Source organism: Myodes glareolus, chromosome 11, assembly GCF_982192425.1.
Source record: "Myodes glareolus chromosome 11, mMyoGla1.1, whole genome shotgun sequence".
NCBI classification, from domain to species: Eukaryota; Metazoa; Chordata; class Mammalia; order Rodentia; family Cricetidae; genus Myodes; species Myodes glareolus.
Window position 1 is genome coordinate 66,829,795 of NC_142036.1, and position 27,468 is coordinate 66,857,262.

Here is a 27,468-nt window from a genome sequence, read left to right on the forward strand (position 1 = left end):
ATTCACTTTGCTTTCCTCACTTTGGAGATTTTTTTAAATTACTCTTTCAATTATGACAGAGAGTTTGGGGGTACAGTAAGCTGGGTTGACTGCCGCTTCTTTTTTTTTTTTCAGAAATCCAGTTTTATTTCTAAGACTCTGTCCTAAACTTTTAGTGGGTTCCAATAACCACAGGCCACACTCACACCAGGTTGTCTGTGTAACCCGAGGAGTCTGGCCATCAGCACACCACACCAGGAAGGGGCAGTGGGGTGGTTCTGCCTTGCTGCTGGTGCTGGTAACTTCTTGTTTCAGTTTGTCTACAGTGGTTCCCCACACATACAACCTCAAGTCCCAAATCTTGATAGTGGGGCCAGTGGCAGCACAGAGCCAGTAGCAGTTGGGGCTTAAACACAAAGCATTGAGATCCCAGAGCATAGGCTGGCCATCCTCGTCTGCAGAAGCACAGAGGGATCCATCTGGGAAAAGCATCACTGTGTTCACATAGCCAGTGTGGTCAATATGGTTGGTCTTCGGCTTGTAGTTAGGCTTCTGTGTTCTTTCTGAAATTAAAGTTCCCATTGAGAAATCACCTCTTATTCTGATGACCCCATCCCACCCCATACTTTATGTATGACTTGGTGTTTTTCATTTGCAAGTTTGGGTGTAGTTTCTTTGTTCTGTGTATTTATTATTTTAATTTTAACATGATGTGAGAAGGCTCCTTTCTGATCTTGTCTGTTAAGTTCTAGATGTTGTCTGGATATACATCTCTTCCTCTAGCTTTGGGAAATGTTCTCCTGTGATTTTTATTATTTTTTTATTGAGAATGTTTCTAAGCCTTTAGAATGAAATTGTTCTTCTCTAAGTCTGTGTCTTATGTAGCAATTTCTTCCAAATTATGACCCTTCCTCTTGGAGGGAAGGAAGGAAGCTTGTAAGGCTTAGGAAGGAAGCAGAAGCTTCCAAGTCACAGCACTGATGATGCTTTCAAGATCCTAAGGCTCCTCCCCTCTATGATACAAGCAGTAACTAACCCCTGCTGGAGAAAGACTCTTCTTCTGCCTGTGGGTCTTGTGGGGAGCTCCGGGGATGCAGCTTTCATGAGTCATTGCCCATGCAGAATGGGCTTTTCAGTGATTCAGCTGCCTGTGAGTCATCTGTTTTCTATAACCCTGGTACTCAATGGTTCTCTAGGCTTGACTTGGGAGGATTCATTGTGTTGGTCTGTAGTGCCCTATCTGGAGTGGATAGGCATAGGTGTCCTAGGAAAGATAGCACAGTGTGAATCACAGACTTAGGTTTTCTGTGGTGCCCTACAGATCTCAGAGGTTTCCTTCATGTATTTTTTATTAATTTATCTTTGTAGTTAACTGAATGTTTCAACTCCTGTATGTTGCTTTCAAGTCCTGATATTCTGTCATCCCGTAGATCCATCCTATTGGTGAATTTTTCCATAGAGGTTTTTATTTAACTTCTTGAATTTTTCATTTCCAGTTTGTTTGTTTTACTATTTCTATCTCTTTATTGAATTCTACTTTCATATCCTATATTGGCTTCCTATTTCATTCAGCATTTTTTGTTATCTTGGGATTTATTCAGGGGTTTGTGTCTTTTTTTAAGTTCTCTGAACATAATTTGTAATTATTCTTTTGAATTCCTTATCTGAAATGACATCTAATTTTCTTTTTTGATTTTATTTATTATGCATACAACAGTCTGCCTCCATGTATGCCTGCAGGCCAGAAGAGGGCACCAGATCTCATTATAGATGGTTGTGAGCCACCATGTGGTTGCTGGGAATTGAACTCAGGTCCTCTGAAAGAACAGTCAGTGCTCTTAAACACTGAGCCATCTCTCCAGCCTGTAATATGAGGGCCAGCTTGTTGGGGTTTCTGTCCCACCCAGTACCCCACAGCCAGCAAGTCCCAAAGAAAATCACACAGAGATCTCCATAAGTTATAAAACTGATTGGCCCATTAGCTCAGTCTTCTTATTAGCTCTTGTAGCTTATATTAACCCATTGTTCTAATCTATGCTAGCCACACGGCTTGGTACCTTTCACAGCTGGGCAGGTTACATCTTGCTTCTCGGTGGTCTGGGCAGGCCCTCATGTTACACCAGCCCACATCTAATTTTCTTTCACTGAGAAGCCATTAGTGGAATTGATAATTTCTGGAGCAGTCATGTTACTGTTTTCATGTTGATTGGGTTTCATGTTGATACTTGCGCCTGGAGTTGACCAATGAGTGACTTTTTTAATTATAATTTTTTAAGTGAGACTAGTTGCAGTGTTCAAGATGGATTACGTTGTAGTAAGGTTGAGGCACCACCCTTCTCTGCCATCCCGGCGGTGAGGACATCAGACCCCAGTCCTAGTACTCCCCTAAGAGTAGAATCCTATCAAAAGGTAAGTATAACTTATAACTTTTCATATAACTATGAAAGTCACAGTGTTAGTCACATAAAAAACCGGCCCCTTAAGCTCTCAACACTCTAAGAAGTAAAGGAAGAGAGAGAGAACGGTGCACGCTAAGATCCTGAGGTGCAAGTGTGTAGGAAAAAGAGTGAGTGTGTGGTTAGAGAGGACAGAGAGGTAAAGAGGAGGTGGAGACAAGAGGGGAAAGAGGAGAGATGAGGCAACTGTGACCAAAGGTTGAATGAGTGGGAGGTGAGGAACGCAATCAGATAGTCTAAAGCAACCCCAGCTCAGAGAAGGCTGAGACGCCTGAACCCCACAGACTAGGTTAGCTAGTCTTCTGGGGAAAAGCTTATCAATGGAAAAATAAAAGACCAGTGAGAGGGTAAAGGGAAAAGGAGGAGTAACACGAGCAGAACAGGACAGAGCTGGCCTGTAAAACTGGAAAGAGATAGTAAACAGAAGACGGATAAATGTGAAGGAGAGAGGCTGGGTGAGAGGCACACCATCTGGATGGTCTGTCTCCTCACTCTCCTCGCCCTCCTGTTCCTTCCACGACTCCCAAATGCCTATCACACCCCTGGGCAGTCTTATACACAGATGTTCCATGGGCATTCTTCAAGGTATTGGGTGGTGAATACTCTTCTCCATGAGAGATGGTCTTTGGCCAGGCTGGGTCACAAATGCTGGCCTTACCCACTGGGCAATCCTTACTGGTGTTGGATACACTCCAATACATTCTATCTATGTCCCCTGAAGGTGCTGGCCCCATTCAGGTTCCCCCTCTCTGAGTACTGATTTGAAGTTTCTTCCCCATAATTGAGATGTATTCTGGTCACTTTTTAGACTACAGTAGCAGCATTTGCTCTAAGTTTTTTAAGAGTGAAACTCACTGGGTGCCTGGGACCCGCAGGGATCATTTGAAAATAGTATCCCACTGTGGCTCTGCTTGTTCACCTGCTTTTTATTTTTTAATGACATCTCATTGGTGCTCAGGTAGAATGCTGGCAAAAGAGTTTTTCATTTACAGCCCAAAGTGTCTTCCCTCCTCCCTCTTTTTCTTTTTCCTTCCTCTCCTTAAAATGTCTGTTACTGAAAGTAGAGTATAGATTTTCTGAAGCTGTCTGTCTTATGCCAAGGCTCTGGTCACCTGGTCACTTCTTGTCTTTGTGAAGGGAGAACTCCCAATACCACACTGACCCCTCCGGGATGGACTCCAGATTTTTTCCTGTTCTGCTCTGTTACATTTTCTACTTTGCTTTGATACAAACTGGAGATGTTTTGCTGTTAGCCAGCTATTCTGATAGCTGTTATCAACTGTGTCCTGTATGTTCTCTGAAGATTGTAGCAGAATATGTTGGCTTGTCATCTACTGTCTGCAAAAAATCCCCAGCAGGCATTGTTAACAAGAAAAAAAGATAACTCTAAGATATTTTCAAATGGCCTAAAATCATCAAAATAATTTTCAAAAGGAAAAGCAAATCTAGACAATTTACAGTATCCGATTTCAAAACTTCAAGGCCAAGCATGATGGAACATGCCTGTAAAGCCAGCCCTTGAGAGACAAAGATGGTGATCACAGTCAGGTTAGTCCAGGCTACATGGTGACACCCTGTCTTAAACACAAAGAAACAAAGCCCATGTTACTACAGTAAACTACGGAGAAAAGGGTTCCGGCAAGTCACCATTCGGAGTAAATGAAGCCACTCACAAAAGTGTATAACCACCTCCTTAAAACTGCCGAACACACAGCTGGCTCTGTGCTGTCACACAGCAGATCTCGGTGGCTGCTTGGCGGGGAGAGCAATGAGAGCAGGTGTGAATGGCAATTCAGAAAAGGCAATTCAGTCATCTTGATTGTAGTAACTGTTTCAAATGTGTGAATGTCTGTCAAAATTCCTCAAACTGTAGACCTGTGTGGATTTCACAGTGTATAGACTATACCTCTGTGGAGTTTGCTGCTTATAATCCTTACTACTATTTAAAGTCGTAAATAGGAAAAGAGTCGTAATAGGAAAAGAGTTGTAAATATTCATTTATAGTTGAATGTTTAAAAAAAAATCTTATCTCCTTTTGAATTTCTCTAACACAAGTCTGCAAAAGGATGCATTGTGTGTGTCTGCAGTCTTCAGTTGCAAAGAACCCTTGCAGTTAGCTCATATACCTCATTTACACCTGAACACAATAGAAACTGCTTTCTATTCTGAAACTGCAGAGACTCCATTGGGATTTCTCCCCTAGGTTGTTAAGGTTTGTCCAAATCAAGCTACCCTGGCTCAGGGCAGCAGAAACGGTCAGCGATATTAATTGCCTCCAGTGTTAACTGACACACTCCCCACAACTGTCCTGATCCCTCATCTCTGCCGTCTACACCCCTTTTTTCTCGGTTCCCCAAAGCCCAATCTATCTACTTCCGCTGGCGTTTTCACTTCAGCTCCTCTTCTACCCGTGCTCCTTCTCCCACGAAAAGTTTTCCTTTCACTCTTACTTCCAGACCACAGAAGCCCAGAGGCTATCCCGGCACTATTCACTGCTCAAAGTCAGCCCTATGTTTGATGCAGACTTCTGTGAAGTTGGAATCTAACAAAGAGGATGAGAGCGCGGGAACCAGCCAAATTGTCACAGCCTCTCCAGGATCCTCGGGAAATTACATGCACTAGGATCTACAGTCTCTGCCTACCTGGATGGTGCAGGAAGCCCAGACCTTCTCCCAGCTGATGGTGATGGGCCAGATGTCCTCACAGACCACTGGGACACAAGGCCAGGCAGGCTCTGCCTGCTAAATAGGGAAGAAAGGGCCGGCTCCCTTGTCGCCCAGCAACAAGCCTTGCCTCGCGGTTCCTGTACCTGAGCTCTGCACACGCCCCACTCCCAACCCCTACCACAGTGGATTCTGTTCAACGAGTGCTGGAAATGGATCCCACACGGCTGCCGAGTGAGACATCATATACAACAGTTGCTTTTCCCAGACTGGCCCACCACCCAGCTTAATGAACCGTTTACTACCCCTTCTTTCTTTATCCCTTTAAAAGACTAATCTTGGCTTCAGACACACACCATTTGTTTTGAAAGGAGTCTATGATACCCGCCAATGTACTGCCATGTTCCCCCCATGAGCCCAACTCTAAAGAGACGTAAACTCTGCGTCCTGCAACCCAAGTTTCTGGAACTCACAGAATACTCTTAAATTTGCAGTATTCAGTTTTCCTCATGTGATTCATGAAGCAACGATTGCCCTTATCTATTAAAGTTGAATATACACATACTTGACACCCAGCAACTCTGTTGGTAACAGCAAGATGCACTTACAGAGTACAAACTGTAAAACCTAGCCATTTCGTCTATATGCCTAAAAATTGAAAACAATCCAAATGTTCGTCAAAAGCAAAATTCGCAAAATGTGTAGCCATAAAACACAGCAGCTTGTACCAAGGGAAATGATTCTAGCTCTGCTTTTGGGAACAGCAACACAGCAATCCCTCACTCCTGCAATGTTGGTCAAAGAAACCAGATACAGAGGGGCCCATGGTGCCTGAGTCCATCATGTGGGAAGATCAGCATAACTGCATCTGTCATATTATAATCCCAGAACAGAATAAAATATTGGTGCTTACAGACTCAGTTTATATATTACACATTCGGGTTATATATTTATTACAAATAAACACACGAAAGTACTCTCCACAGAAGTCCACCTAGCGGTTGTGCTTGCTAGTCAGACACAAACTAGAGTCACTGGAGAGGAGGGAGGTGCAATTGAGAAGATGCCTCCAAGAGACAGTGCTGGCTGCACGCTAGCATGCAGCAAATTTTCTCAATTGAAAATGATTAATGGGGAGGGGGTCCTGGGTTCCATAAGAAAGCAGGCTGCGCAAGCCATCAGGAGCAAGCCAGCAAGCAGCACCCTTCATGGCCCTGCCATCAGCTCCTGCCCCATTCTGAGTTCCTATCCCTGGCTTTCTTCTTCTCCATAATAAACAATGTTGTGGAAGAGTAAACAAAAATAAAGCCTTTCTTCCCCAAGTTGCTTTGGCCTGGTGTTTTATCACAGCAATAGAAACCCTGACTAAGACATCTTGGGAGAAGAAAAGAGATCTCAAATAAGTACCTTGGGGAGGGGTGGGTTTGTGATGTTCTTTTTGTTCTAGCTGGTAGCTATTTGGGTTTTGTGAGTGTGATAAGTAAAGCTACTGTATTCTGTTCCCTAACTTGATTTCAAAGGGAGAAAAAAAAAAGAAAGAAAAAGCAATGTAACACAGTGTAAATTGAAGTGATTTATTTAGTACCTGACACTCAGACTCTCAAATGTGTGTTAACACTCTACTTTCTATCACCCACCCCCAACAAAACACTCAGTGACTTCAAAGTCATCACAGATGGTCACCTTTGAAGATCCTCTATGAAGCTTCAGACACTGGAAGGAGATAACATAAAGTTGGGACAGATGAATGCTCTATCCTCTACAACCACATGAGCCCAGAAACAGCCCAATTGTGCAAGTATACTTTGGCATTCTCAGGACTGAGGAGAGAAATTTCCATCCCATAAAAGCAGTCAGGGTTTCTTCATCCTCATCTTTAAGACAGTGATAATAAGTGTAGCTCTTCACAGTTGATGACTTCTGTTGTGGGACAGTTTTTATTAAGGGGCTGGCAACTGGGAGTTTGGCCATGCTCCAATGAGTATACAGGCAACTCAAATTGGACTTGGTGGGCTTTATTTGTTTGTCTGTTTTGTTTTTCTTTTGGGGGAGAAGTACAAGGGTGGGAGGGTGAATCCAAGAGGAATGGGAAGCAGGTGTTTTGAGGGTGCATTGTATGAAATTCCCACATAATTAATAAAATATTATGTTGGGGGAGGGAAAGATGGAATAATAATTTTACATGGCAGGTTTGTTCAGTCCCTCACATGATACATTCAAAAAACGATTGCCGAATGCTCACAAGTGAAAAGTATTCTGCAGAAAAGGGCTCACCATTTCTGAGGTTTCCTTGCATTAGTCTCATGACTCCAAATGCCCTGTGGATGCTCCAGGAGGACAGCTTCACTGTAAGCGTGGAAGAAGCTTTGTTAGGACAACAGGAAATTGCTTTTCTGTGCTTACAGTCTCAGCTTCCAAACCTCCAAAGTATTCAGTGTTCATTCCATATGAAAATACAATCCATGAGCTAAGTACTATATGAGCTTTGGTGCTCAATAAAACACAAGTTTCACTGGTAGTCCCTCACTGGTCCTATGCTAGGAACCTCTAGGTCTGTTTTTACCAAAAGAAAGATAGAAAGGAAGGAAGGTACGGGTTAGTTATTTAGTCTTAGTTACTTTTATATTGATGTGAAGAGGTACCGTGATCAAGGCAACTTATAAAAGAAAGCATTTAACTGGAAGCTTGTTTACAGTGTCAGGGTGAGTCCATGACTATTGTGGTGGGACAAATGAGAACAGGTGAGCAGACATGCGACTGAAGCAATCGCTGAGAGCTTATGTCTTATCCACAAGTTGGAGGCAGAGAGAGAGGAGGGTGGGAGAGAAGGAGAGAGTGAGAGAGAAAGAGAAAGAGAGAGAGAGAGAGAGGGAGAGAAGGGGAGAGAAAGACAGAGAGAAGACAGAGAGAGAGAGAGACAGAGAGAGAGAAGGGGAGAGAAAGCAGACAGACAGACAGAGAGAGAGACAGAGAGACAGAGAGAGAGAGAATGGCTTTTGAACCTCAAAGCTTACTTCCAGGGACACACCTCTTCTAACAAGGCCACACCTCCTCCAACAAGGCCACACCTCCTAATCCTTCCCAAAACAATTCCACCAAGTAGGGACTAAGCATCCAATTATATGAGCCTTTGGGGACCATTCTCATTTAAACCACCACAGTGATGTCAGTTATTGATCTTAAGTCCAAAGCCGTTTCATATTCTTTTTGCAGTGCTTCATACTAAAATGCTAATAATTGTGGGATTATCTTAAAGAGAGGGAATTTGACTCAGAAGAGCAGAATAAAATTATTCAAGCAGGTTCTGAGAATTCTATGATATAAACCAATCCTTGTGGCTCATCAGTGTCTGCCTGTTAGTTCTTTTGCTGTCTGCTTTTGGAATTACATCTGGTTCATACACAGGAAGCCATGGTGGAGTCAATGGAACATCTTAGCGTCCATACTTTCAAAGGGTCACAATCTAATGATGTCCAAATCCAATTCTATAGGCAGAATTCAAATTTTTTTTATAACTGACGTCTGCCCAAGAGTTCAAAGATTTGGGAAAAAAAATGGAGTTATGTCTTTACTTCATATTCTGAACAAAAATTAAAGTGGATTAAAGATTTTTGACTTGTGCAGTGAAAACTTTTAAGCGTTAAACCACAGAAGTCATGAAGTTCTAATTCTATGTAGTTAAACAAACATATGATGCAATTAACCTGGTGGAAATCTGTAACACTCACAGCAGACAGGGCATCATGGATGCATCTTCTAATACTGAGGTGTAGCTAGGTGACAGAGCATTTCTCTAGCACACACAAGTTCCTAGATGAGAACATAAAATAACCTTGTAGATGAAAAATAGACAGAGGCTCAAATTTTTTAAAAGCCAAAACAAGTGGGAACAGGCCATTCCACAGTAAAGAAATCCTGTGGCCAGTAGAAGCATATTCAACCCACTAACAAACAGAGAAATAGAAAATAAAACAATTGAAATTTTTTACCACCCAAATTTCAGTTAGTAGTGGAGTGTGTAAGGGTTAGTATTGATCATCAATTTCACAGAATATAGACTCACCAAAGAAGAAGGTATCTGGACATGTCTGTAGAAGATCAGGTAACCTTAAGTGACATCATTCTGGGCTGCAGAGGCAATGTGACTAGCCAGCCTCCTGCTCGTGCCACAATGCCTTCTGCTGTTAAGTCCTCCCTACCATCATGAAATGTACCAAATTATGAGACTAAGTCCATCCTTCCTTCTTTCCATCCTTCATCTTTCCTTCTTTCCTTAATTGTGTCATCTCAGGTATTTTCTCCCAGTAACAAGGAAAGTAGCTAATGCAGAGCACATACAGTGTTGACTGAAGTTTCTGTCCTGTCCAGTTCCCGCGGTTGTTAAGTCCCAAAGAAATCACACAGAGGTCTATATTAATTACAAACTGATTGACCTAGTATCTCAGGCTTCTTATTAACTCTTATAATTTATATTAGCCAATAATTCTTGTCTGTGTTAGCCACGTGGCTTGGTACCTTTTTCAGTGAGGCAGTCACATCTTGCTTGCTCTGTATTTGGATGACAACTGCAGACTGAAACTTCCCTCTTCCCAGAATTCTCATTGCCCCGCCCCTACTTCCTGCCTGGTTGCTGTCACCTTGCCTATACTTCCTGCCTGGCTACTGGCCAAACAGTATTTATTAAAAATAATACAAGTGACAGGATAAAAGATCATTGTCCCACAGCAATGCAGGATGTATAAGAGAACAGGATCACCCAGAGATTTTTAACAGCACCCTGCTAGATGTCAGGGAATGACATACCTTAAAGTCCTAACTTCTTAAGTATCTTCTAACCCAGATATTTCATTTTATGACCTTTTTCAAAGTAGAGACATACAAAAATTTTAAATATTGATTTTTTTTTCTTTTTGGTTTGTTGTTTATTCTTCAGATAGACTCTTGTTAATTCCCTAGGCTGCTCTGAACTCAATTCATAATCTTAAGTAAGCCTCCTGTCTCAGTCTTTCTGTTAGCTACAGCCCTCCATGGGTCTAAAGCTGTGAGCCACCATGGTTGCTATGGTGAATTGTTTTAATCATTTGTAAGCAAAAATATTGCCTTAAATTTTATATCGTTGGGCTAGAGAGATGACTCAGTAGCTAAGAGCACTAGTTCTTTCCAAAGGCCTGGGTTAGGTTCCCATTACCCACATACTGGTTCACAACCATTCATAGCTCCGGGTTCTGATGTCTTCTGATTCCTGTGGGTGCAAAGCTGCACACGGTGCATATGTATACATATGGGTGAATAATCACACACATAAAGTAAAATACATACAAATACTTTAAAATTTAGTGTCCTTAATGTCTAGTATGGTGTCAGGTACACAGAACTCTCATTAACAGTCACACCCAGATAACATCACCGACCTAGTATTAGATAATACTGAATGGTTATCAAGTCACAGAACTGAAGAGATGTTGAACTCTAGATGGGACTAAACATTATGGAAATGGAGAAACCAAAGATACTTGGTCTTTCTCAACGTGTAAACGAGCATCTCCTATAAGCTGGACTTTGTTCATGGTCTGGTTACACTAATACAACTTTGCAAAAGTCTCAGTCCTTGTTTTACAGCAAGGTAAGTTTGGTCAAGGTAAACACAATCTTGGATAGTATTAATATTTGGTTTGGACAGTAATGGCTTAGCAATGATATAAAATACATTTCACCAAACTAAAGGGATGAGTATAAAGCAGATTACCTCCAAATTTGCTCTGGTGCTCAACCTAGAGGTAGCCTTGCTTTCAAGAGCACAGCCACCCAGAAACCCTCATGGCTGCCCCTCCACCTCAGAACGCCGAAAAGAAACACGATGAAACTTCAGGATGAGTTACAATATTAAAAGGATGACACAGGAAATAGCTGAAGACTGGTTCTTCTCTCCCTTTGGATCTCCAGAGGGAACAATGGCCTACTTGAAAGAAAAGGGAGTTGGGTGGGGGTAAAGAGAAAGAATTCAAACAATTATTCACACCACTATGGGTGGAATTGAGAAGGTGATCGGTATCTGAAAACACTAAACAGGTATCACCTAAACTCTGGAGAGAGCTAAAGTACAAGAGAGGCTGCCCATTGGGAGAGGACTTGAAGGAAGAAGCCACAGATGTGGCCAGGAAAGGCAGAGACAGGAACCCTTACCTCTCACTCTGCCCTCTTTTCTCAAATTTCTGTACCATTGCCCAAGATCAGCCAAATCCATCTGGGATCCTAAAAGTCAGGGAAGCTACACATCATCAGCTATTAAGGTCAGCTTCCCGGGGAGGTAACAGCCGGAAGAATCTTTCCCCAAATGTTTTCTATACTGTACTACCCCATAGGAATGTATATGTTGTGTGGCAATTTTCCCTTCCTACAATCTGCACCAGCACTGGCTCCCTCCAGCCTTCTCCAGCAACACTGGTCCCCACTCTCACCCTGTGGTGACCTCCTATGCCAGTTTTTCCCCAGCCCTGAACTCTGAGGTGGTTCTAACTGTGCTTAATGAGTTCAGGAACAGACCTCAGGAAGCCAGCCACCTTCCCCAGGGTGTCTCAGAAGTCTGGCGCCTGGTCTGATTTCAGTGTTCTTAGGTAAGATAAAAATAGCAAGCAAGGAGCAGAAAGAAAACTCAGAGTAAAGCGACCCATTGAAAAGAAAAGATACAAACAGGCAGGTGTACTTGGCTGAGAATTATGGATTTATTTTTCTTGGAGGTAGGGGCTGACATTTAGCATTCCTCTTACATTTCAGCCCTCCAAAGGGCTTTGCTTAGATGGGTTCCAAGCGTGGCAATGCACTGAAGATTTTGCTGAGTTTGAGGTCAGAACCATTCTTTTTCTGGAGGTAGGTATGTAAGACAGTTGTACCGGCTTTGTAGCCTAAACACTGAGCTTAGAGAACGAATGCCCGGTTTGTGCTTAGAAAAACTAACAGCTCTCCCCGACTAAGCTGTAAAAACAGAAGCTGCATTTAGCCAGAGATCACCGCCTAAGACTTCTGTGTCCCAGCCCACTCCCTTGTACTCACCTCCCCCAATGTCGACCCAGGAAAAATTCATAAACTTTGAAGGTGTGTTGTTTTCTCTCCTCTCCAGTGATGGAAATATTTTACCTGTCCCCCATTCTGATTACTCAGTGAGGCAGATGTCAAAAACTTATGAGAGCCTGCACACAGAGCTCAGAGCCCTCTTAGCCCACCCAAGCACTGCCTGAAATTTGTGTGACATTATTCATGAGAGCCCCTCCATCCACAACTGAACTCCAGACCGTTCAAATTCCCTCAGTAGGAGGGGTGAATCATTCACAAGCCTTCACCCAGCAGATGAGTCTATGTCTGAGGAAACCCTCCTGTGATTTGTCTTTCCACACACTGTATTGTTTTTTCTTAATTAAGCTTTAGGACCTCACTAAGCCTTTTGTACACACAAGGTAATATTTATAATCTTTAGTATTTGACGGATCTACCACGAGTCCAGTGTTCCTGCTTCATTTCAGATGGACTTACATTCCTAGAAAGAAACCTTTTTTTAAAAACGGGAATTTAAATCAAATAGTCTTACAGACAGCAAATAAAGATACCTTGCTATAATGACACCTTGGGTTTTGGGGATTTTAGAAAATATCTAAGTGATGCTTCTCTAGATGAATAGTAAATGCTTCCTTCTAACTCTGCCCACAGTAAGGGAAGGGGAATGAGCTAAAAGTAACAGGAACTAATCAATGGCCTTCTCATGTCAGTTCTTCCTAAATTTAGATACCAGGGAAACCCTCACTAGGCCCAACTCTTCTCTTCCATTAGCCCCCTTCTCCTTTAGTGATGCCCCCTGAATCTAAACCCCAAATAGGCTTTCTTCAGGGCTTACATCACCCCATAGGATCCTGAGAGCACAAGAGGGAAACATGCTGTCACTCTCTACAGCTCTCATTGACCCTGGACTCAAAGAGCGACCTTTAGAACCCAGGGTAGCTGGACCATGGCTCTTGGGAAGTCGCTTCCCCTTTCTGAAAGGGAGTGGAGGGAAGGGAAAATGTGTTCTGCTCGCCTAGTTGGGTTCTGCACACTGGAGTAGATGTATTATTTTCCATCATATCTTCAACCTCGTTCCCCAAGAAGGTCCCTGACAACTTGAGAGATAGGGAGTTCAACAAGATTCAGGAGACACCAAGGACAGTCTGCCCTGTTCCTACTCAAGAATGCCACTGGGATGGCCAGGAGGGACAGTCCAGACTGGTCACCATAAGCAGACTCCTTGGAAGGAGAAGGAGAGGTACACTAAAATGATAAGCCTGCATGATCTCACATTCCAGCATCCCATACTGCCTATGACCCTGGACCCCTGTGAAGCCCTCTCCCTACCTTTTGTGGCCAGTGCGCCCTGCTGTCAGCTGGTATGAGAGGAACTCTAGTAGACCAATTTTGTGGAAAAGAGGCTCAGAAGGAGCCAGCCCCCTGCAGAATATACACCGGAATTCACATCTGATCCCAACCCTTGAACTCTCTCTTGCTGCAATGGCCGACTTTGAAGATAGGGACAAGGGAAAGCAGGAAGCATTTTGCCCAGAATTTACCAAGAGTCATAGATTACAAAGCTGAATATTCAGTGGGAAGGAAGGAAGGAAAGCTTCAGGTACCAATACTTCCACAGCCTTCTCGTGGAGAGGGTTCCCTAGAAACTCCACTCCACCCCTACAGTTGGAACAGTTGATCCCTCCCAGGTTCCTAGGGATTCCTCGGCTTCCTCCTTCCTGGAAGTGGGAAAGGTCTGTCACGACAGTCCCTCGGGCTTTGTTCCCCACCAAATACTGCCAAACCCAGGCACTGTGACCAAGATTCCCATTTGGAGGGGAAAGGCACTGTCCTAGCACCTGTCTGTGTTCCTGTAGTCTTGAGAAAGTCACCAGGTGCTCAGATCCGGACTGCACCTCCAACACGTGCCTCAGTCTGAGTGGCCTCTGTCTCCAGTTCTTCCCTGGTCTCTCAGGAGAGTGACCAGCTCCATCCCCATTCCGGCACCTGCAGGGGTTTTAGAAGCCCCAGCTGCAGTGTAAACTGACCTTCAACCCCTTCACTGGGTTTTATTTATTGAAACCACTTCTCTTGGCAGGGGGTGTTGGGGGTGGTCATGGGGAGGTCAGAGGGGAACCAAGATTCACAATAGAAGGTATTTTTTGGCTTGGTGAGAGGAGGGAGTGTGGTAAGGGCAGTGCAATCCCCAACCCACTGCACCTTCAAAAGCGTTTGGGAAAACAAATTTATATCAGACCTGCTGGATCCTATCTCCCCCCACCCACCCCTACCCCCCCCACCCCTCCCACCCCCCGTGCAAAGCTAGTCTGACTCTATCTAAGTTTCATTGGACTCTTCCTTGACTGTGCAGCACAAAACACAAGATGCCTGGTGGGGATGGAGTGACAGGGAGCACCAGATGTGGCTGGGAGAGTCGCAGCATCCTCAGAGGAGTCTGGAAGAGGAGGCAGGCCTGCTTCTTCTCATAATGACTCTCCAAATGCCTATTTCCATGGCAAATAAAATTTGGGAAGGAAAAATTAACTTGGGGACTCTCTGGCTGGTACATCGAAATACACCGCAGGTTTTAGGTTGGTGTTTCTTTAAGAGAAGTCATTAGGAGACTCTAGAAAGATGGTGGATTACAGTTCTTTGCATTCTACAGGTAGAGGGATAGTAGAGGCCAACTCTGGTAATTTGGGCTCCCTCTGCCAAGGCCCACTGAGAAGTAGGAAATGAAGGTGACTGTCACTGAGCAAACCCTTGCTGGGCAGCCCTGGCACCCCAGGGAGCAGCCAAGGCTGGGTGGAACCCAGCAAGAACTCTGCACCCAGTGTAGCACAGGACTCTATTGCCAGATTTTTTCCTCCTTACTGCGTGGGCTCGACTTTATTTATTTGCCAGTTTAAACACATTATTTAAAAACCCGACATTTCCTGTAATGCTCTGAGTAAAACGTTTTGCTTGATGGGAAATTGATGGGGTTAACTTTTAATCAATATTTTCCATTGATATGTGCTGCTGTCCCTGTGTTCTCACAGTGAGCAAAGGTGACAAACTTGCTTAGTTCACTGACAAACCTATATCAGCATTGGGTGGGTATGACTCTATCCATGTCAAGAGAGCTGAGTAAGGGGAGCATTTCAATTTGATGTTGACTGGTGGTTTATTTTGAGACCCAGGGAGAGCAGAACCAAGAGGTTTGAAACTCAAGGTCTGAGGATCTCCCTCCTTCTCACCGGTGGTTCTGGATCCCTTGTCTAAATTCGGGAACCTTTCCCTGCCTGAAGCCAGTCAGGCCAACCTCAGGGCTAGTCAATTCTGCTCCAGCCTCTACTTAAGGAAGGAGAACGTTAGTAATTCTTTCCTTCTGGGGTTGGGGTGGGTGGGGAGGGGAGTTTGTTGTATAGGAATGCTAAGAACATTGCAGGACTCTAAAGCAAGACTTAGAGCTTAAGGACAAAGCTAAGTTAGGTAAAGTCTGTAAAGTTCTCCCTCTGGGAGCTGCTTAGGGCTCACTAACACCCATAATGCCCAACTGTGGCCAGAGTGTCCTTATTCTGATCCAGGAACACCATAGGATCCAAATCACACCACTTAGCAAGTACTCCAAGGCCCTGCTCCCTAGGATCCCACCCAAGCAAATGGCTCCCGGGACACCTCTTCCTATACTTTTCTGTTTAGAAACAAGCCTGTTGCAAGATGAGAGCTAAGTTTCGTTCTGTGACCCATAAGCCAAAGAAAGATTTTAAAGTTACAAATAACTGTGTCACTGTGGCAATCAGACAGCTGCAGTATAGCTACTGGGAACAGCAGAAGCAGCCACCTCAAACTGCTCACCAATCAAATTTTAATTTTTGACAAAAAAAATATATAACCTCCCCATGTCATGTCAGTAATTTGGTCTTGAAATCAGAGGGGGTGGGGATCAGGACACAAATATGATGGGCAAACGACAAGCTCTTTATTGCTTTTGTAAATATAGGATATGATTCATTTGATTGTCTCAAAATCATCCGTTATATAGAACTATGTAAATGTGAGGCTAATCGCATTTGAATAAGCAAAATTAAACCACCAGAGGGGACTAAGGGATGTGAAAAAGCTCCTGGGTGTGTGGAAAGTGGGGGACTCCCATGAATTGAAGGGGTGCAGGGCAGGCATGAGGAAGCTAGATACCTGGCTACTTTTTGCCCTTGGGAAAGGATTATGGTTAAGCTGCTACCCTCGACACCAAAGATGAAACTTCTTGACTTTTCAGAGCCCTCTGCTTCCGCGACTGCTTCCTGTTAGGGTGGGCGTTCATCCTGTGAATTTCAAGCCTGGACCAACCCTCCCCCAAGTTCTTGAACACCTGGGCACAGGTGGAAAACGTTAGTATCTCAAAGCTCTCCGCCCGGTCTGTGACACACAATAGGATAGCTGACCCTCCCTCCTTCAGTTCTCTTCAGAGGCATCACGTGGGAAAACTTGATTTTCTAACTCTTTATGTGAAGCAAGCACTCTCCATCTTTCCTTTAGAAGCCTCTCATTTTTTTTTTTTTTTAAGTTAGAGAACCACCCAAGGCCAGTGTGCCCCACTCACCCCTCACCAGGGGCTGGCTTAGGAAGAAGGGACTGACTGGGACTGAACAGATCTTCCAACTAACTCAGCTGATGGATATGAAAAAGTAGTAGCCAACTTTCAGGAGGAGTATCGCAACAGGTCCGTGGGGATTCAGGTGTGCCCGCGGTGGGGAGGGCGGGGGAGGGGAGGCACGGGAGAGGAACCTTGGAAGCTCATGGAGGGATGGAGGTAACATTTTTCTCCAGGGACTGTGGGACGCTTAACTTTTCCTTCCAAGGCTGTGGATTGCCCGAAGAGGCAAGTGTTCCTTCCCAACATTTCTCATTTGAATACATGAAAATGTGAGTTGATCTTGGCAAGGTGAAGCTCTCTCACGGCCAGACTGACGGTTTTGTCGCCCGCGGGCGAGGCCAGGTGGGGAGCAGCTCCGGCTTAGACATCCGGCTGCGGACAAGCCCGGATCACGGACTCCAGGGACCTTCTGAAACCTGGCGGCAACTCAAGGAGCAACTGACAAACTCAATGCCTGTTTTTATTTTCAGCAAAATTATCGAAGGCTCTGGATATGCGGACGTGTAGCGCAAAGGCACACCTGGACAGGTTTGCAGCCCAGAGCAATAAAGGATCTGGTTATAGCACTGGCCAGACAAGGCCAGTCAAGTGGCCCCAGGACTCCCACCGACTGGAGACTGGACGTCTTGCTCGCCGTGAACTGATTCCTTAATGAGGATTTAATGGCAGAAGAAAGAGTAAAAAGGAACGCGTGAGGGCAGAAAAGTGGGGGGGGTTAAGCAGTGATAGAACAGGACCCCCGAGTGCTTGTCCTGAGCTTACCCTGGTTGGGTAGTCGTGAAGACCGCTGGCCAGGGCCCCTGGCCATGGAAGACCAAGGTTGGCTGCTGAAGGCACTCAGGCGACCTCCCAAGCCGCGCGCACCTCAAACCGTCAGGACAAAGCACAAACAAGTACCAAGGGATGCTTCCAGTGTAGCCTGCCGGGTGCAGCCCGGAGCTGGTCCTAGTCGAAGTCGACTTTGAACCCAGTTAAAGACCACTGGCCTTTAGAATTAGACTTCGAGCCTAATTCCCCGCACCCACCTACACACACACACACACACACACACACACACACACACACACACACACACGGACTGGAGAAGGACTTAAGCTTCTTATCTGGTGGGGGGCGGGGCCCGCGGAGGAACTCGGACCACCCAGCACCAAGCTTGGCCACCGCGGCCTTGACCTGGCGATAGTCCTGAGATGAGAGGTAGGACCAGGAAACGGGACAGGCTAGAGAGACCCAGAGGGGGAGTCCTCAAGAGACTTCAGCGGTAGCACCACAGAGGAGGTCCCGCTCAAGGTTCTACACTCCGCCCACCTCTCAGTTCAGCCACACTGGAGCACCAAAGGCACCAGTTGGTCCCAAGACAGGGTCCTACGGTCATTTCTCCTCCTTTCATCCCGTATCCTCTGTGTCCCTCTGCCCCATGAATAGCTGTGGGAAAGGCCAGATCAATCTGGGAAGGGTAGGCTAAAGCAGACAAGTTGGTCAGGGGACCTTGTCATTGAGCAGACCCCAAGGGCTTAAACAGACTGAAGTAACAAGGAAGGCCACCTTCCTGGCTGCCCTGGCTTCCTCGATTTACCCCTTTGGCCTACCTGGAGCACCTTAGTCTGTGGCCTATGGTCCTCACTTGGCAAGTTCCAGCTTGGGGCATCGCAGAAGAGTCCCTCTAGTTCACTTCTTGTGAGTTCGCTCGGTTCCCCAGAGCTAAAGGGCAGGTTTACTTGCCCAGTTTTGCTCTAGCGTAAGGGCCCACGTGTGGAAGATGTTAGGAAGAAGCAAGGTTTAGGAGGCTTGGACTCGGAATCCGAAGGCCAACTAGCCAGCAACTGAAGAGAAGACAAGTCAGCTTCCCTCCACTCTCTCTCCTGCCCTCCGCCATAAGTGGGGGGAAGGCAGTATCAAAGACTTGGAAAGAAGTGACCCTACTGTTTCACTTTTAAACCTGAGGGAAACCGGCCACTTGGTTCACTAAAACTTCACCAACTGAATTTGTTAGGCGTCCAGAAAGGCCAAGACTAAATGCACAGAAGTCACCCAACTACGGCTTTTGGCTTTTCCTTCTTCGTGACTTCAGATAGTAAACTGAATCCTGGCCGCCTAACGCCTTCTCCAGTTCAATCCAGTCTAGCCCAGCGGTGTTGAGAGAATATACCTACAGGAGGCAGCTGTTTGCAGGAATCGGGTCACTGACCCTAGAGCGCCAGAATCCAGGCTTTAAACCGGCCAGAATCTATTCCATACCACCAGTCTTGGATTCTGAAGACACTAGCAAGAAATTTCACTGTGGTTTCATGCTATGAATGAACCCTTTCTCCTTTTAGGTAGACTTGAAAGGGGGGGGGTAGTAGATTTGGGAAACAGACTGAAAGAACCTGTGATATTTTAATCAACCCCCTTCCATGTGACAGGGCACCTCCCCCCCCCCAAGTCATCAGCTTTTGATGCACTATATAAAGCTATTACTAAGTTGTTACTTCCCTCAGGAAATGTCCAAGTCATGCTAGGTGTTGTAGAAGAGCCCAGAAGGGCATCAGAGAATCAGCCACGAAGGAACAAGGAAGCTTCCTGGCCCTGAAAGTCCCCAGGACCAGACTGAGGAAGCTAAGTGTCCGTGTGTTTTACAAATGAAACGGATCCTGCTGTCGGTGGGAACTTTGCACAAAAGAATTAGCTTCTGGCATACACCCACAGGTACATTTACACAACTAATGGGAGTGACTTCTAGTCACAAGAGCAGGCTACAGGAGAGGGTTGTCTGCTCTCTGCCGAGTTCTAGGGAGATGTGATTGTACTCTCATTCCTATGCTTACAACGTGATGTCTACAGACACACACACACACACACACACACACACACACACACACACACTTTTTGTTCAAAAGGGAATTGTAACCCAATGCTTTTATCTTTCTTATTTCCTTAACTACACATCTTCACCTTCTCTGCTCCCCTGCTGATTTAAAAGATTTGTTTGGTTCAAGGATTTAACGTGATTCTCTTGCCAGATTTCAAGGAAGAAAGATTTAAAAGAACAAAGCGCGGGGTAATGGGGGGGGGTATCTATTTGGAAGACAAGTAAAAACGCATTCCTTCAAATGAGATTAATGGCCTTAAAAAAAAGACTTGGCAAAATAAGAATATTTTAGTTTCTTGGTCACTTTAGCGTTTACTTTATAGCTCTTCTAAAGGAAATGTGGTAAATCTACAGCCTGGCGCAACACACACAGGGTCACCGGTCACATTCACTTAGAAACGCACTCGGTAGTTAGACACGTTCACAGACACATGCTGTCGGTCACTCAGAAGTAGGCACCGTCTCTGAACCGATCACAGACTCTGTCTACCCAGCCGAATCTCTTTGATTAGCCTCTTTCCGCGTGACAAGAGGACAAGCCACTACCTAGGAAGAACTGGAAGGAGGCAAGAACTTTGAGTGGGGGAGAATTTCCCACAGTCGTGCGGGATCTTTTGAAAGCCTGATACCCTAGCCCCTCTCCTTCAGGTTAGATACCGGGTACTACTGTGGGCTGACTCGAGCTTCGTGCTGGCACCTTGTTTAGCGTGGCAGACGCGTTCCAGCACCCAAGCCCTTGTGCTCCCAGTTTCTGCCGGTGTTTAGGGAGATGTCCCCTCCCACTGACCTTTCTCTATCAGAAACCAGACGGTCGCCTCCAGCTCGGTCCCGGAGGCTGCAGAAGGGGGGTGGGAGGAGGAGCCCGGCAGAGAGAGAGGCAGGCCCTATCACACAAACATCTGCTCTCAGTTTCTTCCTCTTTCTGATCGCTGCAGATGACAAGGGGAGTGGAGTGGACTGAGGCGGAAAGAAAAAAAAAGTTATGTCATAAAAATATAAAACGGTGCTGTGACTCACCTGCTCTTAGCCGCAGGTACGAGTTTCGTGGCAGCGCCGCCGTTCTGCTAGCCAGGAGCCCAGGTCGGCCTAACGTCACCTGCTCGACTGACTCAGATGACCGGGTTTCTAGTGACGAGGCAAAAGTGGGGCTTTTCCCCATTACAAGCCCGAAGACCGGGAAGTGGGGGTGGTCTCCCAGGGTAGAACTTTGGGTCTAGAATCGGGATGGAGGAGCAAAGGAGCCGAGGAACCAAGAACCAGTAGCAGTCTAGTCCATAAGGTAGTGAGCGCCTCCGGGAGGGAACTCGGGGTCATTCAGCGAGCACGGTCCCTGCGCTGGGGCTCTGACGCCACCACCCCGGTCCTTCTCCCGCAGCACTGCTCTGGTCTAAAGCCCTGGCCTGTCCTCCAGGCACCGCCTATTTTTCTTTTTTTTTCTTTTCCAACGGGGGTCACACACACACACACACACACACACACACACACACACACACGCCCCATTTTCCTCTTTCCCTAGCCTCGGGGTTTAAACCAATTACACTGCTTTGTAAACAAAGTGAGGGCCAGGTTTAGGGGGGGAGGGGGCTGGCGGGAGGGGCGCGGGGGGCGTGCGGCGCTGGCGCGGCGGGGCGGGAGGCGCGGCGGCTGGACTGGCGGGCGGCCGCCTCGCAGGTGCACCTCGGGCTTTGTAGGTGCGAGCGTCTTTGTGCGGCGGACAAATGGGGAGAGGACGAGGAGGTGGGCACTCCAGCGACGTAAGATCCACATCAGCTCAACTGCACTTGCTTCGCACAGGCCGCCCGCTCACTTCCCGCGGAGGCGCTGCCGGGCGCCGCGCTGCGCGGCCGCCTCCCGTCCCCGGCGCTGTCCCCTCCCGCCGAGCCACCGCCGCCGCCGCCGTGCACGCCGCGCCCCGCAGCGATCGGCTTCCTCTTCGCTGGGGTGGCGCTGGGCCCTCCAGCGTTCGGGTGACCGCCGCGGCCCCGCGCCCCTCCCCCGCTGCCGCGCGCAGCGCACCCGCCCGTCGCTCCGCACAGGGTTGGATGGTTGTGCCGGGCAGGGTGGCTCCAGGATGTTAGGGACTGTGAAGATGGAAGGGCATGAGAGCAGCGACTGGAACAGCTACTACGCGGACACGCAGGAGGTGAGAGGCGGGGAGGCGGCGGGGCGTCCCTAGAGTCGGTGTCCGGGGAGACCCCGGCGAGGTGGGCGCCTGCGGGGACTGGGGCGGGCGAGCAGGCTGGGGGCGGCTGGCCCGAGGCGCCGCTCCCACTGTGGCCCCCGCCCGGCTTCTCTGGGCGCTGGGTCCTGGCGCTTGAAGCGAGCAGAGAGTTTTAGGAAACTCTGAGCTTTGAAAACACCCGCTCCGGCAAGCACCTGCCTTTGCCCTGTGAAGAGCGGGAGCAGGAACCTGGCCCCGGGAGCCGCGGGGTGGCCGGCGGGCTCTGGCCGGGAGTTAAAAGCATCTCGGAGAGTTGGTGTTCGCTCAGTGGACGGCCTCCGGGTCCCGCCACTAAATTTGCCAACGCCTTTGGATAAAAATGATCTGCCGCGGAAGTTGGATTTCTTCATAATGAAGGATTTTTAAATTTTATAAAACTTACTCTTCAAAAGCCCAGTTTATAGAAAAGTGTGGGCGTTTCTCTCTAGAACCGCTGGGTGGCGCTAGTGCGAACCGAATAATTTTCCAGAACTCAGGGCCAAGAACCTGTTTCTCTTCATTGTCCCCTTGGTGGCATGTTCACGGGGTTTGTTTTACATTGTGCACAAAAGCATTGCAAGGAAAATCAGGTACAGGCAGGGCCGCTACCTATTAAAGTACTTTTCTAGAAACAGCTGCCGATTTCCTCCAAAAGTTTAATTACCGTTATTGAGAGAAAGCTCTTTCTGAGAAAGCCTCCTGCGATCTTGGAGAGAGGGCTAAAAAATAAACACCAAAGTAAAAACTACTTTAAGATCTGTACAGTAAAGTACAGAATCTGAAAATACCTTCATGTCAATTGAGTTATTCGTCGTTGTATTTATTTGGGAAGCATACCTTTTTGGGTCTATCCACCTCTTATGTTTTCAGGTGGGGTTACATTTGCTGATGAACATACATTTAAGGACATCAATATTGTCTGTTAGATTACCAGATAAGCAGTTATATGTCAGGGTTCTGTATTTCCTAACAGCCTAGCTATTCTCTGGATTGCTTAGGGTGAGGATTCCACTTGCTGGTGATTTGAATAGGAGCTCAGGCCACTTCCAGGGGTTTAATTTTGACACAGTCTTCTCGGCCCACCAGAGAAGATCAGATCCCTACGGAAAGAGCTTTCTTACATCTCAAAGCCCAGAATTAGGAAGCAGAATAGCACTGAGAGAAAGTAAGTAGAGTTTGGCTTGGGAATTTGAAATTATTCCAAACTACTCATGTAGTTTCAAAGGCTAGGCTTTGGTAGAAGGGGCAGCTATCAGTTGTGTGTGTGTGTGTGTGTGTGTGTGTGTGTGTGTGTGCGCGCAACCATTTTTTTCAGTTGTCAGAGGACTGCAAACAGGTAACAGAATTCACGCAGGTTTTTTTTAATAGCTTGCAGAGCTGTGTGTGTAGTCACGTTAAAGATAAATGTATGCTCCACGTTGTTCTGTTGTACACGTTATTTTCAATTTATTTTTTTCCTCGGGGTTTTATTTAGCTGGTGTGTTTTCTTCTTTTAAAATATTGCCATTGTCACAAGTAGGTGGAAAGCGTTACCTCTAAATAAAATGACAGAAAGCCATCTTTTGGCACCAACTTTTAAGACAAAGCCAGTTGTGGGGAGATGAGTAATTGGGATGGGGGATTCTTATGGGTATATAGGCGATTTACTCTATGGGTGAGAGTTTAACAGCAGCCAACACAATGCCTACTGCTCTGCGGCCAGAGGCGCCTGCCAGACCTCAGCAGGGTGGTAGCCTAACTGGTGCCAAGCTGATCACCCAGCAGGCCTGTGTGGAACCTATGTCACCTTAGCGGTGAAGTGAAGAAGCAGAGGCTCAGACTTAAATTCTCTTTTCCGTGTTTCAAAATGGATTTGGCCCAAAGGCAGTTTGTCCAGGCTGGTCTGGGGTGAATACTTGGGTACAGCCTACCGTGGATGAAACCGAAGGGGGACCCCTAGATCCAGGCATGTAAAGCGATTATGCATCTTCCCGGGGACATATTTTCTGTGAATGCTAATCTTTCCTGCCTGCAGCGCTAGGATGTCCCCCCTGCCGAGTAAGCCTTCTTTGCTTGGCCAGGGAAGGGCGCCCAACAGTTTGCCCTGGCTGGGGAGTTCCTGAGCTAATGTTGTTCGCTCGCCCTGGGGCTCGCCTCTGGCCAGCCAAACTCCTGGGCGCACTACTAACCCCGCCCTTCGGGGCCTCTTCACTCGCTGTCTCCGCTCCAGGCCTACTCCTCTGTCCCTGTCAGCAACATGAACTCCGGCCTGGGCTCCATGAACTCCATGAATACCTACATGACCATGAACACCATGACCACGAGCGGCAACATGACACCGGCTTCCTTCAACATGTCCTACGCCAACCCGGGCCTAGGAGCCGGCTTGAGTCCCGGTGCTGTGGCCGGCATGCCCGGGGGCTCTGCAGGCGCCATGAACAGCATGACGGCGGCTGGCGTCACGGCCATGGGTGCAGCGCTGAGCCCGGGAGGCATGGGCTCCATGGGCGCGCAGCCCGCGGCCTCTATGAACGGCTTGGGCCCCTACGCGGCCGCCATGAACCCCTGCATGAGCCCTATGGCGTACGCGCCGTCCAACCTAGGCCGCAGCCGGGCCGGGGGCGGTGGCGACGCCAAGACGTTCAAGCGCAGCTACCCACACGCCAAGCCGCCCTACTCCTACATCTCGCTCATCACCATGGCCATCCAGCAGGCGCCCAGCAAGATGCTCACGCTGAGTGAGATCTACCAGTGGATCATGGACCTCTTCCCCTATTACCGTCAAAACCAGCAGCGCTGGCAGAACTCCATCCGCCACTCGCTGTCTTTCAACGACTGTTTCGTCAAGGTGGCACGGTCCCCGGACAAGCCGGGCAAGGGCTCCTACTGGACGCTGCACCCGGACTCCGGCAACATGTTCGAGAACGGCTGCTATTTGCGCCGTCAGAAGCGCTTCAAGTGTGAGAAGCAGCCGGGGGCCGCAGGCGGGAGCGGGGGAGGCGGCTCGAAGGGTGGCCCCGAAAGCCGTAAGGACCCCTCCGGCGCAGGTAACCCCGCCGAGTCGCCCCTTCACCGGGGTGTGCACGGAAAGGCTGGTCAGCTAGAGGGCGCGCCGGCCCCCGGGCCCGCCGCCAGCCCCCAGACTCTGGACCACAGCGGGGCCACGGCGACAGGGGGCGCTTCGGAGTTGAAGTCCCCAGCCTCTTCCTCGGCGCCCCCCATAAGCTCTGGGCCAGGGGCGCTGGCATCTGTACCCCCCTCTCACCCGGCGCACGGCCTGGCACCCCACGAATCGCAGCTGCACCTGAAAGGGGACCCCCACTACTCTTTTAACCACCCGTTCTCCATCAACAACCTCATGTCCTCTTCGGAGCAGCAGCACAAGCTGGACTTCAAGGCCTATGAGCAGGCACTGCAGTACTCTCCCTATGGTGCCACCTTGCCCGCCAGTCTGCCCCTTGGCAGCGCCTCAGTGGCCGCAAGGAGCCCCATCGAGCCCTCAGCACTGGAGCCGGCCTACTACCAAGGTGTGTATTCCAGACCCGTGCTAAATACTTCCTAGCTCCCAGGACTAGGGGTTTGTCTGCATGACCAACCTGGTAGCAGGAGAGAAAAACCAACAGCAAACGAAACCACACAACACCAAACCAACCACATAACAAAAATCCCAACTCTTTTTATTTTTTTCATGCACAATTTTCCCCAGTGCAAAGGACTGTTACTTTTATTATTGTATTCAACATTTGTTGTGTGCATTATTACAAATACAACCGACTCCATACCAACATTTTTTTTTCCTGCGAAGTTTAATGATCCATAAATGTATATATAGAAAATCTTCCTCCTTCCTTGCCCTGTCCCCGTTCAGTCTTTCCCCTGTGGGCACATCCTAGTCTGTGCAGGGCTTATTTAAAAAAGAAAATGGTCAAGTCTGTAAACTATTTGTTTGTGCTTTTTTTGTTGTTGTTTGTTGTTGTTGTTGCCCCTCCTTACCTTGGCCCATCACAAGAGTTTACAGGTCTGTGGCAATACTCTTAACTCAGTAAAGAAACGAATAGGCAGTAAGGGCTCTTGAGAGTACTGAAAACCAGTACTGCCATGATGCCACGGTAAGGTATAAACAGGTTACATACGTGAGAGCCATTTGTTTTCAGCTTACATTTCCGATGCATTCAGATAGTGGATGCCTTTAAATGAAATACATATATATATATATTGTCTGTGGACTTCGTCACGCTCACATACGAAGACCTCGTCCACTTTTGCATAACATGTAGAGGTAGATAGGTAATAGACGTGCAACATTTTCAAAAATTGCCTGACCAAGTTACAAGGATCCCCTACACACTCGTTTGCCTCCTCCACCCGCACATGACCCCGAGAACCAATTCCCTTCTAACTCTGCTCCTTGCCCTGCAGAGTGCCATGGTCATCTCATTCTGAGGTCACATGTATAAAATTAGCTTTTGTGTATGTATACCATTTAAAGGATACCCCGCAGGGGAAAAAAAAAGGAAGTATATTATTGAGGAGAGAGAAGTTATAAGAGACGCATTGCAAAATCGTGTCCTACGTTCCAAAGTCCCCTTCGTGGCCATTTTGGTTCTTGCCGTCACATGCTCCTTCACCCAGTGTTAACGCACTTTCTACAGCTGGACGTGGTGTTAGTCTTAGACCAGCGGGTTTCACTCGGATTCCTCTTCGCCTCCTCAATGTTAATTTATTGCATGTTTTCTCCTGTTCCTTTACAGCTGAGGTTGCTTTAAATGATGGTTAAAATTACAAATTTAAAAATGTTAATTTCTATCAATGTGATTGTAATGAAGCTATTTTGATTTAAGTAACAAAAATAATACAAGATTTTAATCTGTGGAATATGTTCCCGATCATTTGCAGTTAAGGAATTTAAATAAATCAGATGTTAACAACAACGAATTTCTGTCATTTTCCTTCACTTAAAATCCAAAAATAGATCTTTAATTAAAATCCAAAATAGATCTTCTGAATAGGATATTTTTCAGATTCTGGTATTTTATGTAAAAGACAAACAGGGATATAGTCTAAAATAAAATGATTTCATCTACAGCTTAAGCAAATGTGTAGCTACTAAAGTGTAATGAAAGAAATTGAATTAAAGTAGGTAGACAACCTACTTTATTTACTTTATTCTACTTTATTCCAAGAACTGATATTTTTAAAATTCTTTATTCCCGGAAGGTTTACTTCAGTTTTTGTGTGGGGGTGGGGTATGGGGGTTTTAAGCCTTCGATATTTCTTTTTAGGGTTTTTTTTTCCCCTCTCGTTTGAAATTAATTTATTAATTCTCTATTTTTTTCTAATTCGAGAAGTATTTGAATGAGAAGAAAATAACAGCTGTGGCGGTTAAAATTAAGTTATCTACCAGAGACTCTGAACCCTCCTATTAAAGGAGAAACAAAACTTAGCCTATCTTGGTCGGTTTGGAGGGTGGGAGGAGGGCAGTTAATTCATTCCTGCGGGGGAAGCTTTGTGACTGTTTCAGGGTAGCTGCTGTTTTGTGTTTTGTGAAGATATTTTTAAAATATTGTTTCTAAGAACTTAAACCTGATGATTTGTTTGCCTTGTAAGAAGCTTTGAAATGCAACTTCACACCCCCATAGTTGCTTGAGATCACAAAATCATTAATCTCCTTT

At 46.7% G+C, this 27,468-nt stretch overlaps 3 protein-coding genes across 8 annotated transcripts in view; 1 reads left to right on the forward strand and 2 right to left on the reverse strand.

The window, feature by feature from the left end:
* Ttc6 (tetratricopeptide repeat domain 6) overlaps nt 1-5,219 on the reverse strand; it is a 154,267-nt gene extending 149,048 nt beyond the window's left edge. Inside the window, exon 1 of one of the 2 annotated variants that reach the window (XM_087911793.1) lies at nt 5,078-5,218. The gene's annotated coding sequence lies outside the window, so the exon portion shown is untranslated. Of the gene's footprint in view, nt 1-5,077 lie in introns of both variants that reach the window. The other variant, XM_087911794.1, reaches the window with a different exon arrangement.
* Nucleotides 1-20,776, reverse strand: LOC148120522 (uncharacterized). Of its 2 annotated transcripts, XM_087911795.1 has the most exons (3): nt 20,635-20,776; nt 7,373-7,444; nt 1-542 (listed from the first exon to the last, which is right to left on the reverse strand). In XM_087911795.1, exons 1-3 carry the CDS (start codon nt 20,774-20,776, stop codon nt 34-36), a joined length of 723 nt encoding a protein of 240 aa, XP_087767921.1. In that variant the 3' UTR covers nt 1-33. The 2 variants fall into 2 exon arrangements, with proteins under 2 accessions (XP_087767921.1, XP_087767922.1); XM_087911796.1 differs by lacking the exon at nt 7,373-7,444.
* Foxa1 (forkhead box A1) lies at nt 16,736-26,727 on the forward strand. 4 transcript variants are annotated; one of them, XM_085697607.2, is made up of 3 exons: nt 20,756-20,896; nt 21,412-21,760; nt 24,027-26,727. In XM_085697607.2, exons 2-3 carry the CDS (start codon nt 21,689-21,691, stop codon nt 25,356-25,358), a joined length of 1,404 nt encoding a protein of 467 aa, XP_085553733.1. In that variant the 5' UTR covers nt 20,756-20,896; nt 21,412-21,688; the 3' UTR covers nt 25,359-26,727. The 4 variants fall into 4 exon arrangements, with proteins under 4 accessions (XP_085553736.1, XP_085553733.1, XP_085553734.1 ...); XM_085697610.2 differs by lacking the exons at nt 20,756-20,896; nt 21,412-21,760 and adding an exon at nt 16,736-16,832; XM_085697608.2 differs by lacking the exon at nt 20,756-20,896 and having other exon boundaries at nt 21,276-21,760.
* The last annotated feature ends 741 nt before the right edge of the window (nt 26,728-27,468 follow it).

Bases quoted from the DNA above. Each gene is read 5' to 3' on its own strand.
- Foxa1 (XM_085697607.2), top strand. From the start codon at position 21,689: ATGTTAGGGACTGTGAAGATGGAAGGGCATGAGAGCAGCGACTGGAAC. The intron at 21,761-24,026 runs GTGAGAGGCGGG...TCTCCGCTCCAG, and splicing joins ACTACGCGGACACGCAGGAG to GCCTACTCCTCTGTCCCTGT.
- LOC148120522 (XM_087911795.1), bottom strand. From the start codon at position 20,776: ATGGGGAAAAGCCCCACTTTTGCCTCGTCACTAGAAACCCGGTCATCT. The intron at 7,445-20,634 runs GTGAGTCACAGC...CCACGCTTACAG, and splicing joins GTACCTGCGGCTAAGAGCAG to TGAAGCTGTCCTCCTGGAGC. The intron at 543-7,372 runs GTGAGCCCTTTT...CTTTAATTTCAG, and splicing joins GCAAGGAAACCTCAGAAATG to AAAGAACACAGAAGCCTAAC.